The following is a 16,156-nucleotide window of genomic DNA, read 5'->3' on the forward strand; positions in this document are numbered from 1 at the left end:
GGCCTGTACTATCAAACAGCATGAGAAGAACACACTGGTTCATTTAACGACTCAGTGCACATTGGCATCCTGTGGACTGGCTCTGTGTGGGGTTAGAGAAGAGGAGAGTAGATGAGGGAGTTGCATGTCACCTTTATATCCCTGGTCTGTTTCCCTGAGATCGATAACAGTGATGGGTTTGAAGTTGAGATCCCACAGGCGGACACAGCCGTCCCGGCCCCCCGTGGCAAAGCCCTCCTCACAGGCATTCATGCTGAAAATCCCAGACTGGAAGAAAAGACAGTCTGTCAGTGGGGATGTGCACCACAAATGAACGAGGCAGCCCAGCGGTACAGCAGCTAGCGACAGCCCTGCTGCAGCCGACACGTGTCTGACGAGGCTCGCACAACGACAAACTAGCCGCTGCGCGAAGAGAGAACACAACGGTGTGTTACATAAAGAGCTTGAACCAGTGTTTTTTTCCTAACTTATGGGCAGGCTCCCGGGGGCCACCTGCTGTGCAACACAGTGACTGAAGTAGACTGTTTGGAGTGGAGAGGACAGACATGGACCAACAGAGAGGGCCCTTCCCCCACCCCTCCAGCCCTGCATGCAGCTGTTGAACTCACAGATATCATTTCATCCCGAGAAGGAAACGGCTGATTCATTTCACTGAGGGAAAATGAGAGAGAGCCAAAGAGGCTACATGACATGGTGTCACCCTGTTAAACCGGTCCTCTTGTATGCTGGCATCAGGCTAAATAAACCATGCTGTATAGACGGAGGAGTTGATCAGTCGCGGGTGGCTGAGTTGGACGTGGATGATGACCTGTTTAATCATCCACTGGTCTGCACTAAGGTGGGTGTAGGCAGGCAGGCAGGCAGGCAGGCAGGCAGACAGACAGACATGTGGGGGCTGTAGCAGAATGCAAGCCTGAGCTGCATAGCATGACATCTCTTGATTTGAGAAGAGTCTGCTGCTTAGCATTCCCCAAACTACATCCCACTACTGACAGGGGTGACACATAAACAAGAGACACCACCAGGAAGTGAGGCAGAACTAAAGCTGATCTGAAGTTAGAACCAACAACCACACACACTTACTCCATGGGCTCCTTGGACTGTCCGGATCAGGTTGATGCCCTTCCAGACGTAGATGTCACCGTTCAAGGCACCTGAATATGTGACCTCCTCTCTGGCACAGGCCAGGCAGAGGATGGTTTGGAGATCTCCCGTTTTGCCAAAAACTCCTCGCTTAGGGGTCAGGGCGTTGCCACATAAGCTCCAAAACTGAACGCAGAAACAAACAGGGGAGACAGGAGAGAAGACTGAGTTTAACGGGGTGGATAATAAATAAATCAACCAACTCATTCTACCTGAGAGTCATACATTAATAATATCATACAAAAACATTATCTAGCATGGAAACAATTAGTTTAATGTTGTAAAGTAAAGTACAAGGTCTATACAAAATGACAAAGACCAACACTGGGATCACATTGCGCACGTAACAGCATGTAACATCTCAATTTGCATGCACACACACCCAGACACACACACACACAGATCCATCTCCATACACAAACTAAAATCTAACCTTACACACAAAGGCTCAAATCTAAATCCCTCACCAAGTCCACAGTGGTGAACCCACGCTGGAGGTCAGAGCTGTAATCAGCTGATCAGCATGCAGACACACCCTGCCTCAGAGCAGGTATCACCATCACACACAGTCTCCACCACCACCGGTCAGGCCCACCATAGTTCATGAACAAGGTCATTGGGATCCGCGGACAAATTCCATAAAGCGGAGAGCCGCTTTGTCTGCTTGACGAGGAGATCAAAGGAAAGAGTTGAGTGTGTGTTGGGTTTCCTGTGCCCAGACATTGACACCGTGACACGTGTCAGAGCACAGAGAGATGCACTCGTCAAAGGGAGCAGCTGGAACATGACAGCTTTTTTCATTTCCTGCCTCAGGAGGATGTCTCTCATGCCAATGTTTATCCCCCTAGCTTTAGCTCGAGCTTGGATCTCTGTTCATTTGTAAAACGCCTACAGGTGTAATCATGATGCATTATACATACAGGCTTTAAGTAAACCAACTTCCAAACAACCTTTGAGTTTGATGTAGATAGTAGCAATATCCCAACACTGAGGGTACTAAGTGCAGTGTAGTGTGTCCTACGTATCAGACGAGAAGAGAGCTGTACGTCTGTAGAGCTAAGATAGGATCCAGGGATGAGCTCTGGTACCAGCCCAGCCGGTGAGAGCATCATTAACACTGTTGAGGGAGAGAGGGCCCATGTGTTAACAGGAGGGATTGATTATCACAGGCCAGCATCATCAGCTCCACGACACAGCCTGAGGTCCTGGGACGCCACAGGGGAGGATGTTCTTAATCCTGTTGGGGAAGTCAAGCCAGAAAGTCGTTCCCAAGAAGACAGTGGGTGCTTGGCGTGAGGGCAGGTCGTGTTGAGTTGTGTGGTTGTGGAGGCAGGCAGTGGGAATGGAGGCGGCGCGAGTGGGCGCCTGGCTGGGTCTGATAAGACAGGGACACGCAGGCCACGGCTAATCCCCTCACTGCTCTAAATTACTGCTGAGAGGAGACGAGAGGCTGGAGGGTTTATAATGAGACCAAAGGAGGGGGGGGAGAGAGGGGAGAGGGAGAGAGAGAGAAAGAGAGACTGAGCTAGTGAGAGTGAGAGAGAACCGCAGTGACAGCGGAAACACTTCAATTCTGCTAAAGAATAACAAATAAAACCACTCTCTTTAAAAGCAGAGAGAGCAGCAAGACCAGACGATCCTCCCCAGCCAAGACTTAGGCTGGCCACAATGAGTCATAAAGAAGATGAAGGGAAAAGAGGAGGATGCTCTAGCTAACAGTGCCCAGCCCAGGATCTGCAGAATGTCAGTAATCAGTAACATGGCCACGTGCACAACAGAACCTTCCTGCACCACTTCTCCAGGGAAAACCTTTTGATGTTATCACAGTTGAGAGGGTGTAATCCATCAGTCGGGGCAGGCAGGCACCAAACTCCCCCCCCTCACCACACCATTCCCCCTCTCTGCTTGCCGCTCATAACCACCGTAGTGACTCTCAATGTCATGGCATTGACGCCTTGACTGAGCATTATAGAACTGATTGAATGACTGGCTTATTATTTATTTTACAGCAATGACTGACTGACTCAGTGTAATGATACTTGCTGACTGAGTTGTGTCAGGGCAGTGGTGTAAAGTACTTAAGTAAAAATACTTTAAAGTACTACTTAAGAAGTTTTTGGGGGCATCTGTTCTTTACTATTCTATTTTTGACTACTTTTACTTCACAACATTCCTTAAGAAAATATTGTACTTTTTAACTCCATATACTTCACGGACAGTCAAAAGTACTAGTTACATTTTGAATGTAACTAGAAAAATAGACCAATTCAGGAAAATAGTCCAATTCATGCAATTATCAAGAGAACATCCCTGGTCATCCCTACTGCCTCTGATCTGCGGACTCACTAAACACGCATGCTTTGTTTGTAAATTATATCTGAGTGTTGGAATGTGCCCCTGGCTTTCTGTAAATAAAATAAATTAAATTAAAAATGGTGCCATCTGGTTTGCTTAATATTAAAAAAAAATTGAAATTATTTATACTTTTACTTTTGATACTTAGGTATATTTTAAACCAAATACTTTCAGACTTTTACTCAAGTAGAATGTTACTGGGTGACTTTTACTTGAGTCATTTTCTATTAAGGTATCTTTACTTTTACTCAAGTATGACAGTTGGGTACTTTTTCCACCACTATGTCAGGGTCCTGCCGGAGGAGGCTCTGAAATCATCCCACCCTACTGCTTAACATCTCTCTTCACATGACTGCCTCTCTTTTCTGCCTGTCTATATCTTTAACATTTCAAGTTCTCCTTCAATCAATCAAATGTATTTATAAAGCCATTTTTACATCAGCCGATGTCAAAGTGCTTATACAGAATCCAGCCTAAACAATGCAGATGTAGAAGCACAGTGGCAATGAAAATCTCCCTAGAAAGGCAGGGACATAGGAAGAAACCTAGAGAGGAACCAGGCTATGAGGGGTGGCCAGTTCTCTTCTGGCTGTACCGGGTAGAGATTATAACAGTACATGGCCAAGATGTTCAAACGTTCATAGATGACCAGCAAGGTCAAATAATAATAATCACAGTGGTTGTAGAGGGTGCAACAGGTCAGCTCCTTAACAGCTCAGCACAGAATGGGTGTGTTAGTGTGCTCATGTGTATATGAATGTGTGTATGTGCACATTGGATGCCACCCTCATGAAGGGCAAACAGAGAAAGACCATTTAAGGATCTCCTTAAATCAACAGTAAAAATGTAAAAATGTTGTCCCCCACAAATGTCAAAATCAGGCCAGTGGTGTCTGTAATATTGCGTGTGACTAGCATACAGACAGTTGATTACCACAGCACCCCCTTTTGGCCAATCAGTGTAATTTTCTCTCTATGACAAGATGCATCACTCATCCAAATCTTGTAAAAATCAGGTCAGCGGTCTCTGAGATATTGTGTTGGTTAGCTAGATTAAGATCCCTGAGCATGTGTACCAAATTTCATCCCTCTGAGTCAAACAGATCAAGATATATAAACATGTGTGCGTTATAGCACCACCGCGTTGTCAATATGAATGTTGTTGCACATGCTGAGTCTAAACTGTGTTTGCAACATGTGTACACATTTATGTTACAATACAAATATCCTTAACTGATTTATATGCATTTATGTGCCAGACCACACCCACATGAATGTTGATTGGTCAATAGCGTTTTAGATACTCGTCTGGAAAATATTGCCTTGAGAGACCTTTGTCCAGATGCCACATATCAAGATTTGTGCCAGAAAAATTCACAAAATTCTGAATAGCAGAAAGTCAATCATGGTGGACCTGAGGGATCCCTGAGGGAAATTCCTTGTGAGGAGAGGGACCTATGTACCAAATGACTTTAGGTCAAATGGGGTGAGGAGCGTGATTGTTAAAGATAATTTATATTGCCAACTTCTGGCCAATCAGTATAATTGTGCAAATGCCGGATCTCTACAGCAAGAAACATCATTCACCCAATTTTTGTCAAAATTGGGCCAGTGTTGTCTGTGACAAACGTACGAATGTACTAATGTACCAACGGACGGAGACAGATCCACAGTCCCCTCCCAGACTTCATCGTGGGGGACAACAAATCATCTAACAGCCAGACGTGTGCGTGTCTGCCAGTCCCAGGCACAGGGCTGCTAAGCAAATGTCACAGTCAAAGCCAAATCAAATGACCTTTTGATCGCAAAAAGATTTTAGCTAATGGTGGATCCTCTTGCTTCCCTCTTGTCTTTTGTGTTGAAGTGGGGGCAGCAGACAGTCCCAGAGACTGTGTTTTTCTGGGACTATGGTGAGGGGATTATTGGGGCTAAATCTGCTGGATGCATTGAGTGCTATAATCGCTGAGTGAGCACAGGGCTGGGGAGCAGATGTCACACGGTCCGCAGGGTAAAGGCTCGGGAATTATGTGGGACGATTGCTGGATTGCCTTGGCATCATGAGGTAGAAAGAGAGGGAGAGAAAGACAAAGAGAGAGACATGGAAAGGGAAAAAGAGTGAGAGGGGGAAGGGAGAGAAAGAGCACGGGCGCGCAAGAGAGAAAGAGAGCGAGAGAGAGAGGAGGGGATTGGTTTGCTGCACTGGGGTCCGTGCGTGGGGTTGTGGGAGAGCAGGGGTATTATCATGAGGGATGGGGGTGGGGGAGACACCAGGCAAAGAGGATGGAGAGTCATCATTGAGATCCACGTCTCATAAGAAACACTAAACATATGTCAAAGAGGATAGCACCTCCATATTACAGATAAGGTATATCAATTCCTACCCCAATGGTGAACACACAATCGAACACAGAAGCACACTGAACTAAATGAAAAATATTTTATGAACGCAGAAGTTCCCTGTGATATGATACCTATCTCAAGACAACAATTTGGTCTAAATTTCATCTGGGGAATAGTGTTTAATGACCATTCAAGGGGAAAACCGTGAATCTAATACAAGGTGTTTGCAGAGATATGAGAGCTTCATTGAAGACAGTAGTTTGTACAGAGAAATGTAAAGCTGAATGTGGAGAACTGAGAGGGAAACATGTCCATACAGCTGAGTATCATAGCCACGGCTGAATTCTCCTTTAAAAATAACAAATTGTTCCTCCTCTGCAGTCCACATTAATAGAGATGAACTTGAAAAGAGAGAATTCTATGAGTCATTGCCTGTCCTACTTACGTTAAGGATTAATAGTCATAAACTCCAGAATAAAAGTCATTTGCATATATCACTTAGGGATTTGATATGATCATGATACAGCAAAGAAGATAGAGAGAAAAGGAGAGCATTACCGTTAAATTCTTTGCCGAACTTTTTGAAAACATTATGCTAGTAAGACATCATACCTTTTGAAAATCAGACTGGTTATGTACAACAGACACGACCAAAAGTATGTGGACACCCGTTTGTCGAAAACATCTAATTCCAAAATCATGGACATTAATATGGAGTTGGTTCCCCCTTTGCTACTATAACAGCCTCCACTCTTCTGGGAAGGCTTTCCACTAGATGTTGGAACATTCCTGTGGGGGCTTGCTTCCATTCAGCCAAGAGCATTAGTGAGGTCAGGCACTGATGTTGGGCGATAGGCCTGGCTCACAGTCGGCGTTCCAATCCATCCTAAAGGTGTTCGATGGAGTTGAGGTCAAGGCTCTGTGCAGGCCAGTCAAGTTCTTCCACACCGATCTCGACAAACCATTTCTGTATGGACCTCGCTTTGTACAGGGAGGCATTGTTATGCTAAAACAGGATAGGGGCATTCCCCAAACTGTTGCCACAAAGGAAGCAAGCATAGAATCGTCTAGAATGTCATTGTATGCTGTAGCGTTAAGGTTTCCCTTCACTGGAACTAAGGGGCATAGCCCGAACCATGAAAAACAGTCCCAGACCATTATTCCTCATCCACCAAACATTACAGTTGGCACTACACATTGGGGCAGGTAGCGTTCTTCTGGCATCCGCCAAACCCAGATTTGTCCGTCAGACTGCTAGATGGTGAAGCGTGATTTATCACTCGAGAGAACGTGTTTCAACTGCTCCAGAGTCCAATGGCGGCGAGCTTTACCTCTTCAGCCGACGCTTGGCATTGTGCATGGTGATCTTAGGCTTGTGTGCGGCTGCTTGTCCATGGAAACGCATTTCATGAAGCTCCCGACAAACAGTTATTGTGCTGAAGATGCTTCCAGAGGCAGTTTGGAACTCGGTAGTGAATGTTGCAAACGAGGACAGATGCTTTAGCACTCCCGTTCTGTGAGCTTGTGTGGCCTGCTACATTTCCACTTCACAATAACAGCACTTACAGTTGACCAGGGCAGCTCTAACAGGGAAGACATTTGATTAACTAACTTGTTGGAAAGGTGGCATCCTATGACAGTGCCACGTTGAAAGTTACTGAGCTCTTCATTAAGGTCAATCTACAGTCAATGTTTGTCTATGGAGATTGCATGGCAGTGTGCTCAATTTTATACACCTGTCAGCAACGGGTGTGGCTGAAATAGCTGAATCCACTCATTTGAAGGGGTGTCCACATACTTTCCTATATATAGTGTATCTGTGTGTGCTAAATATCCAACCAATTCTAGATCCAAACACACCTTGAAAGCTGAGGGCCTTGAGTAAGCCAGTTTTGTAAGGTATGACCTTGATTTAAACAGTACCTTGATATGTTTGACACCACAGCTAACAAGCTTGCTTGGCTGGTACAAGTCCCATGATATGTCAAATATCTGTGGGAAAGATCACATGGTCAGTTTAACTATGTACAATTAAATGCATAACATACCGTGCAACAAATTAGTTTCCAACACTTTTGATATCTTAATTTAACGTCATTGTACAAGGCCTCACACAAAAACTTAAGGTGTGGCAGTGTGTGTATGCCTTTGTCTGTGTGAGTCTTTGTGTGTATGTTAGTTGAGTAAAAAAATAACACAGCAGCATACATCTTTTTATCTGGAATGCTAACGGTCAATCAGACCCAACTTGTTAATGTGCGTCTCCTCAGACAGAGTCTGGAATGCTAACGGTCAATCAGGCCCAACTTGTTAATGTGTGTCTCCTCAGACAGAGTCTGGAATGCTAACGGTCAATCAGGCCCAACTTGTTAATGTGTGTCTCCTCAGACAGAGTCTGGAATGCTAACGGTCAATCAGACCCAACTTGTTAATGTGTGTCTCCTCAGACAGAGTCTGGAATGCTAACGGTCAATCAGACCCAACTTGTTAATGTGTGTCTCCTCAGACAGAGTCTGGAATGCTAACGGTCAATCAGACCCAACTTGTTAATGTGTGTCTCCTCAGACAGAGTCTGGAATGCTAACGGTCAATCAGACCCAACTTGTTAATGTGTGTCTCCTCAGACAGAGTCTGGAATGCTAACGGTCAATCAGACCCAACTTGTTAATGTGTGTCTCCTCAGACAGAGTCTGGAAAGCTAACGGTCAATCAGACCCAACTTGTTAATGTGTGTCCCCTCAGACAGAGTCTGGAATGCTAACGGTCAATCAGACCCAACTTGTTAATGTGTGTCTCCTCAGACAGAGTCTGGAATGCTAACGGTCAATCAGACCCAACTTGTTAATGTGTGTCTCCTCAGACAGAGTCTGGAATGCTAACGGTCAATCAGACCCAACTTGTTAATGTGTGTCTCCTCAGACAGAGTCTGGAATGCTAACGGTCAATCAGACCCAACTTGTTAATGTGTGTCCCCTCAGACAGAGTCTGGAAAGCTAACGGTCAATCAGACCCAACTTGTTAATGTGTGTCTCCTCAGACAGAGTCTGGAATGCTAACGGTCAATCAGACCCAACTTGTTAATGTGTGTCTCCTCAGACAGAGTCTGGAATGCTAACGGTCAATCAGACCCAACTTGTTAATGTGTGTCTCCTCAGACAGAGTCTGGAATGCTAACGGTCAATCAGACCCAACTTGTTAATGTGCGTCTCATCAGACAGAGTCTGGAATGCTAACGGTCAATCAGACCCAACTTGTTAATGTGCGTCTCCTTTGGGCTGCCGCTCCTTCCTGGCTGCATTTCTAACTACAGTAATTGAAGAGATTGATCTAGGCCTGGTGCCTGGGACAGAGAGGGGAGGATGGTGTTGTATAGTTACCCTGTCAGTGTGGCCAGGAGCCGCTGCCAGCACCTTGCCCCTCCTCCAGTCCCACACACAGATCGTGTTTTTGGAGTCCAGACCCACCGAGACCAAACACTGCAAAGGAAACAGCATTTTATGAAAACAGAATGACGACTCCAATGAAATAAAAGAGAACATTGGCTGACAACGTTTTCATGCCTCTGTCTCTGGCTGGGAGCCCATCTGTATGAGTCTGCTGGAAGGGGCTCCTATAGCCTAGTGAGTAGGCAACACCAGGAGAGGGGATGCTTATGGAAATCCAGCTCTACTCTGCTGCACGTTGCTGTGTGTGGTGGTGAGATGACACTTCCATCTGCCATTGAATTAATGTTTGGGCATGGAGAGAATCCATGGGAGGGGAGGAGAACTACTTTAACTGTGTTTGAGAAGAAAGAAGGGTAAAGCTCCACCCCACGATGAAACGTTGTGGAACTGGGGTTATTCATTTAGCAAAGAATGCAGAGATGATCTGGATCCAAAAGTCTACATGAAGAAATGTACTGAAATGATTCAGAAGGTTTACGCATGTGGATATAGGGCTCTAACTTCTGCCATAGAGGGGATTCGATTAAGCTGGGTCGGGTTGCACCGAGCTATGACCCACCGAAACCGGTGAGGGAGGCGCTCCCTGCTCAAATCGAACCATAATCTGCGGCGCTCTGTAATATTGGTCAACAAGTCAGGAAGATGCATCATTCAGACACATACATCTCTTTTCCATAAAATACCCTCTGGGGAAAGGGTTCCACATGGGACCCAATAGGGTTCTACCTGGAACCAAAAAGTGTTCTTCAAAGGGTTCTTCCATGTGGACAGCTGAAGAACCCTTTTAGGTTCTACATAGCACCTTTTTTTCTAAGACTGTAGTTTTCATTGGGAACGTTGCTATTATCATCTGGGTGAATTGTTTTCTGCGCATACTGGTGCTAGTCTGGTTGCAAGTCTTCGAAGCCAACATTTCACTCCTTTTATGGCACAGAGTACAAGGAGTGGCATAAAAAGACTGGCAAAAAGACTACACTGGTGCAACCAAATCAAAATTCCAGGACGCACAGCAAAGATATTTAGTGGCATATGTGACCAACTGGTTGCAATTAACAGCCCTATGTGGATATTAAGGCTACTATGCAGAGTTAGAGCAATATTGTTTAGCCAATAAATATGTCAAATGTCTTGGATAAAACATTAAATCAATTAGACATGGTTGCTCTATTTCTTTTTCTGGAAGGGGCAACATAACACAGAATTCATCCACACAAAGTTGACTTGAACATAGACATGACCAGATCAGTAGACGACAGAAAGAGATCAGGAGACCCAGTGAACACAGAAGCATTCCGAGCAAGAGCCGGTTTTACAACTGTCACATCCTATCTCAATCCCTAGATGACTCTATCCAACCAGGAAAATGTATGAGGTCATTTCCATGGTCTAGCTCTGTAAACAGCGGTGGTAGAACCACTGAGGGGCCCTGTGGGAAACTCAGAGATAAAAATGAGTCCTTGAGCCATGAGATATAGATTTTTGAAAGATGAGAACTCCAGCAAACACTAGACAAACGACTGTACATAAACCCTGACTGTCCATAAGCCCTAAGTATTACTCTGTGGAGAGTTGGCAAAGAAGCTAACATTTCAGTGGAAGGATATACAGTGGGGAGAACAAGTATTTGATAACCTGCAAAATTGGCAGTGTTTCCTACTTACAAAGCATGTAGAGGTCTGTAATTTTTTATCATGGGTACACTTCAACAGTGAGAGACAGAATCTAAAACAAAAATCCAGAAAATCACATTGTATGATTTTTAAGTAATTAATTTGCATTTTATTGCATGACATAAGTATTTGATACATCAGAAAAGCAGAACTTAATATTTGGTACAGAAACCTTTGTTTGCAATTACAGAGATCATACGTTTCCTGTAGTTCTTGACCAGGTTTGCACACACTGCAGCAGGGATTTCGGCCCACTACTCCAAACAGACCTTCTCCAGATCCTTCACTTTTCGGGGCTGTTGCTGGGCAATACGGACTTTCAGCTCCTTCCAAAGATTTTCTATTGGGTTCAGGTCTGGAGACTGGCTAGGCCACTCCAGGTCCTTGAGATGCTTCTTACGGAGCCACTCCTTAGTTGCCTTGGCTGTGTGTTGTGTTTCGGGTCGTTGTCATGCTGGAAGACCCAGCCACGAACCATCTTCAATGCTCTTACTGAGGGAAGGAGGTTGTTGGCCAAGATCTCACGATACATGGCCCCATCCATCCTCCCCTCAAGACGGTGCAGTCGTCCTGTCTCCTTTGCAGAAAAGCATCCCCAAAGAATGATGTTTCCACCTCCATGCTTCACAGTTGGTATGGTGTTCTTGGGGTTGTACTCATCCTTCTTCTTCCTCCAAACACAGCGAGTGGAGTTTAGACCAAAAAGCTCTATTTTTGTCTCATCAGACCACATGACCTTCTCCCATTCCTCCTCTGGATCATCCAGATGGTCATTGGCAAACTTCAGACGGGCCTGGACATGCGCTGGCTTGAGCAGGGGGACCTTGCGTGCGCTGCAGGATTTTAATCCATGACGACGTAGTGCGTTACTAATGGTTTTCTTTGAGACTGTGGTCCCAGCTCTCTTCAGGTCTTTGACCAGGTCCTGCCGTGTAGTTCTGGGCTGATCCCTCACCTTCCTCATGATCATTGATGCCCCACGAGGTGAGATCCTGCATGGAGCCCCAGACTGAGGGTGATTGACCGTCATCTTGAACTTCTTCCATTTTCTTATAATTGCGCCAACAGTTGTTTCCTTCTCACCAAGCTGCGTGCCTATTGTCCTGTAGCCCATCCCAGCCTTGTGCAGGTCTACAATTTTATCCCTGATGTCCTTACACAGCTCCCTGGTCTTGGCCATTGTGGAGAGGTTGGAGTCTGTTTGATTGAGTGTGTATACAGGTGTCTTTTATACAGGTAACGAGTTCAAACAGGTGCAGTTAATACCGGTAATGAGTGGAGAACAGGAGGGCTTCTTAAAGAAAAACTAACAGGTCTGTGAGAGACAGAATTCTTACTCGTTGGTAGGTGATCAAACACTTATGTCATGCAATAAAATGCAAATGAATTACTTAAAAATTATACAATGTGATTTTCTGGATTTTTGTTTTAGATTCCGTCTCTCACAGTTGAAGTGTACCTATGATACAAATTACAGACCTCTCCATGCTTTGTAAGTAGGAAAAGCTGCAAAATCGGCAGTGTATCAAATACTTGTTCTCCCCACTGCATATGAAACTGTTATAATGCCTAATGCATATTTACAGCATAATGGTAATAAAGAGGAAACAATTACAGTTACATAAGTAACCTACATTAAAATGCAATGGACTCGGGGAGGGGGGGGGGGGGACTTACACTTTAACACTAAGGAAATGGACATGAACAGTAATATTTAATAATTTGTTGCTTATATTTGTCCTATTTCACACATTAATGTGAGAATTGGAAATGTGTTTTTTTCTTCATTTCCCACTCTCCCTGAGACAGCCTCGGAGAGTTGGGTCACGGCCAGGGTCTGCCATTGTCAATGGCGACCCTGAAGCAATTAGGGTTAAGTGCCCTGCTCAAGGGCACATCGACATATGTTTCACCTTGTCAGCTCGGTGATTCAATCCTTTCGGTTACTGGCCTAATGCTCTAACCGCTCGCCTACCTGCCACCCCTTTAGTTTCATATTACAATATGTAGGTGTTGTGAAGGTCTTCAACTGTCTCAGAACACTCCCCAAAAGACCTTTAGTCATTTATACATTGGGGAACATGTGCATGAAGCTCTGCAATATTATAGCAAGAGTTTGCACAAAGAAAACAAGCCCATAAGTAACTACTGTAGTACAGTCGTCAAAGCTCAGGGCCCTATACTGTTCGGTTGGCTCACCGTAATTTCACAACATCCTGTCAAACTCTGAGTCAGTGGATGAAAAAGATTCCAGCCGACTCTGAAAGTTAAACCTCTCTCTCACGCTCTCGCTCTCTCCGTCTCTCCCTCTGTATAGCTGTCCTGCTAATACCGCTGGTCTAATCCCAGATGTGTCATTAAGAAACACAAGCCAGCAGGGATCGCTACTGCCATCCCACAGCAGAGGAGACAACAGTCATGTAGCTGTTATATTCATCTCCTACTGAAATATTCCTGTTCATCTACAACTGTCTGGAGGGTTTTCACTATATCTGCCACTTGATGTAGTACAATAAAATGGAAATCTAGCAAAGCACAGTAAAAATAGTTCATACAACAGGAGGGATCGGTGGGATGTGGAAGGTTTACAGTGACCACTGCAGCTAAATATTGGATCCTACATTCTCTTTGAAAAATCCACATTTTACATAGAATTCACTCTGTCAATACTGATTCATGAGTAGCCATATGTGTCACTGTTTTGTATGAGCACACAGCATGGTTACGCATATATGCGGAAGACACATTTCGGTTGGATGCATTCAGTTGTGCAACTGACTTGGTATCCCCTTTCCCTTTCCCAGAACTGTACCTGTCCATCGAGGTCGAAGGCTAGGCAGGCGATGCCGTGTGTGTGAGTGTCCTTGAGGATGGACACGGTCTGTACGGTGTAGGAATCCCACACACAGATGTAAGGCTCCTTGCCCACCTGTCCCGTAGCTACCAGCACACGCTCCGGATGCAGAGCTAAACTGTAAGGAGAGCGAGAGAGAGATACAGTCAGAGAAAGAAAAAAGCAGAGTGACAGAGAGTGGGGAAGAGAAAGAGAGAACTCAGAGAACCCAGCTGCACCCTCCGAAAAGAGACCAGTGAGATGATTCACAGTCTATAGGCCTAATGATCAGTGATTATCCCCCTCAGATAGCCTGGGTAAAAATAGAATGAAAAAAAGACAGAGCAGAGGAAGGCCTTGCATTATCAGAGAGTGGAAGCTATTAGCCTGAGTTGCCATGTTGGATCTGTGATTTGCCAAGGCAGGAACATGGTGAGTCAGAATGGTAGCTTTAGCACTCCTATCGATATTATACCCTCACACAGGGCACGGCAGGAAATAGCCTACCCAAATTCAGGATTTCTCATCCTCTAAGCTCTGCCCTTTGCCCCCTTTACAACATCATCTGGGGCTCCCAAGCACAGATACTGTAGGCATCAAAAGCAGCCACTCTTTGCCCCCCCCTGCTCTCCCCCTCTTCCACCGGGGAACGGTCTACATCTGAGCAACAGCCTGCAGTCTGAAACATGTAGCATCCCCCTTACAGCAGCTGCCAGTCAAGTTCCAGGTACGTCTGAATGAATCACAGGGCAATTCTTCCCCTGCGTTGGCCTGTTATATATTTCATAATGTGACGGAGCTCCCACCATTATAATCAGGGCACCTGTTTTGCCAACTGCCCTCCACAACTTCTAATCCTGAGTCTGTGTATTCAGAGAGCAGGCCAGAGATCAACATGCATCAGCATGCTGGGGGGTTTCTCTGGGAAACCAGCCTTCTCGGGGTCAGGAGTTTTTCATATTTTATTGTGACACTCAATTTGTATTTGAAATGCGCTTCAGAAGTATTCTGTCACAGCTCCGGAAATGGCTTTTCAGCCTGGTGGTGTAATTCCTCTATTCAGCCATGGTGCTTTGTTAGCGATACAGATGTAGGATCTTAATCTGATCACTTTTGTTGCTGAGAATTTTCCTGCACCGCAGATGAGCTTTGTGATTTACATAAATTCACTGAAAACCCACACTAACACATGGTGATATTGACAGTATTGCACGTTGGGGTATGATAGTAGATGTCAGGCGCACCAGTTTGAGTGTGTCAAGAACTGCAATGCTGCTGGGTTTTTCATGCTCAACTGTTTCCAGTATGTATCAAAAATGGTTCACCATCCAAAAGACATCTAGCCAACTTGACACAACTGTAGGGAGCATTGAAGTCAATACGGGCTAGCATCCCTGTTGAACACTTTCGACACCTTGTAGAGTCCATGCCCCGACGAATTGAGGCTTTTCTGGAGGCTGAAGGGTTGTAAACTCAATATTAGGAAGGTGTTCCTAATGTTTTGTACACTCAGTGTAGGTCAAATTAAGATCATACATCTATCTGTAAGTCTGAGATGGGCTAATAGGCTTGAAGAACAGGGCTATCGCACCACATCTCCACGTCGCCTTCACTCACTCACGAGAGAGGTTTACTCGTTATCTCACCCCTCGCCCTCCCTGTCATCTCCCCTCCCCCCTCCAACTTCTCATCACCTCTTGTATGAATTACATAATCATATCCAAGCAGCTAAAAATAGTAGTCAGAGTAAGAGAATATGATTGGTGCTCCTTGGTATAGAGGAGATGAAAATGCTTTTCAAACTGTGTAATAGTCATCAGGTCAAGAGCACACTGATACCCATAGCATACATTCAGCAGCTTTATTCAGTACACAGATGAAACAACGAGAAGGACATCGGATCAATGAACCTTTGTATAAACATTGCACTTTGCATTGCTGAGTACAAACTCTGTGCAGGTCAGAAACAGACAAAAACCATTTGACTGTGACTCAGAATAAACTCTACATTTCCTGCAGAGAGGTTGCATTACTCTAGCCAAATAGCACTATGAATTTCACTGTCTTTGTACACAACAGATTCAGAGAATGCCAGCTGCAGGGACAGGGGACTTTCCTTTCTAAATCCGAGGATAGAGAAACATCCTTATTTAGGAAGTTCCAAGCAGTGGTCTGTGTTCTCCTCAGAGCAGCTGGAGAGTGTGTGGAGAGATGGGGAACCCGTTTACTTTTTCATTAACAGTGACAGTGAGGGTTGAGACAAGGGCATTAACCTCTCCTCCTCCCAACTCAAGCCTGTGAAGGCAGGGCTAAGCTGGGGCAAACCACATCAACCAAGACTCAGCCGTTCTCCTAGGGCCGCTCTCCTAG

General features: G+C 45.1%; 1 protein-coding gene across 1 annotated transcript in view; it reads right to left on the reverse strand.

The window, feature by feature from the left end:
- LOC135525862 (echinoderm microtubule-associated protein-like 5) overlaps nt 1-16,156 on the reverse strand; it is a 64,063-nt gene that overhangs the window by 31,198 nt on the left and 16,709 nt on the right. The window contains 5 exon segments of the mRNA XM_064953797.1: nt 132-267; nt 1,084-1,269; nt 7,761-7,829; nt 9,215-9,313; nt 13,766-13,925. Coding sequence (XP_064809869.1) covers nt 132-267; nt 1,084-1,269; nt 7,761-7,829; nt 9,215-9,313; nt 13,766-13,925 — 650 coding nt within the window.

The sequence above is a fragment of the Oncorhynchus masou genome, chromosome 32, assembly GCF_036934945.1.
Source record: "Oncorhynchus masou masou isolate Uvic2021 chromosome 32, UVic_Omas_1.1, whole genome shotgun sequence".
NCBI classification, from domain to species: Eukaryota; Metazoa; Chordata; class Actinopteri; order Salmoniformes; family Salmonidae; genus Oncorhynchus; species Oncorhynchus masou.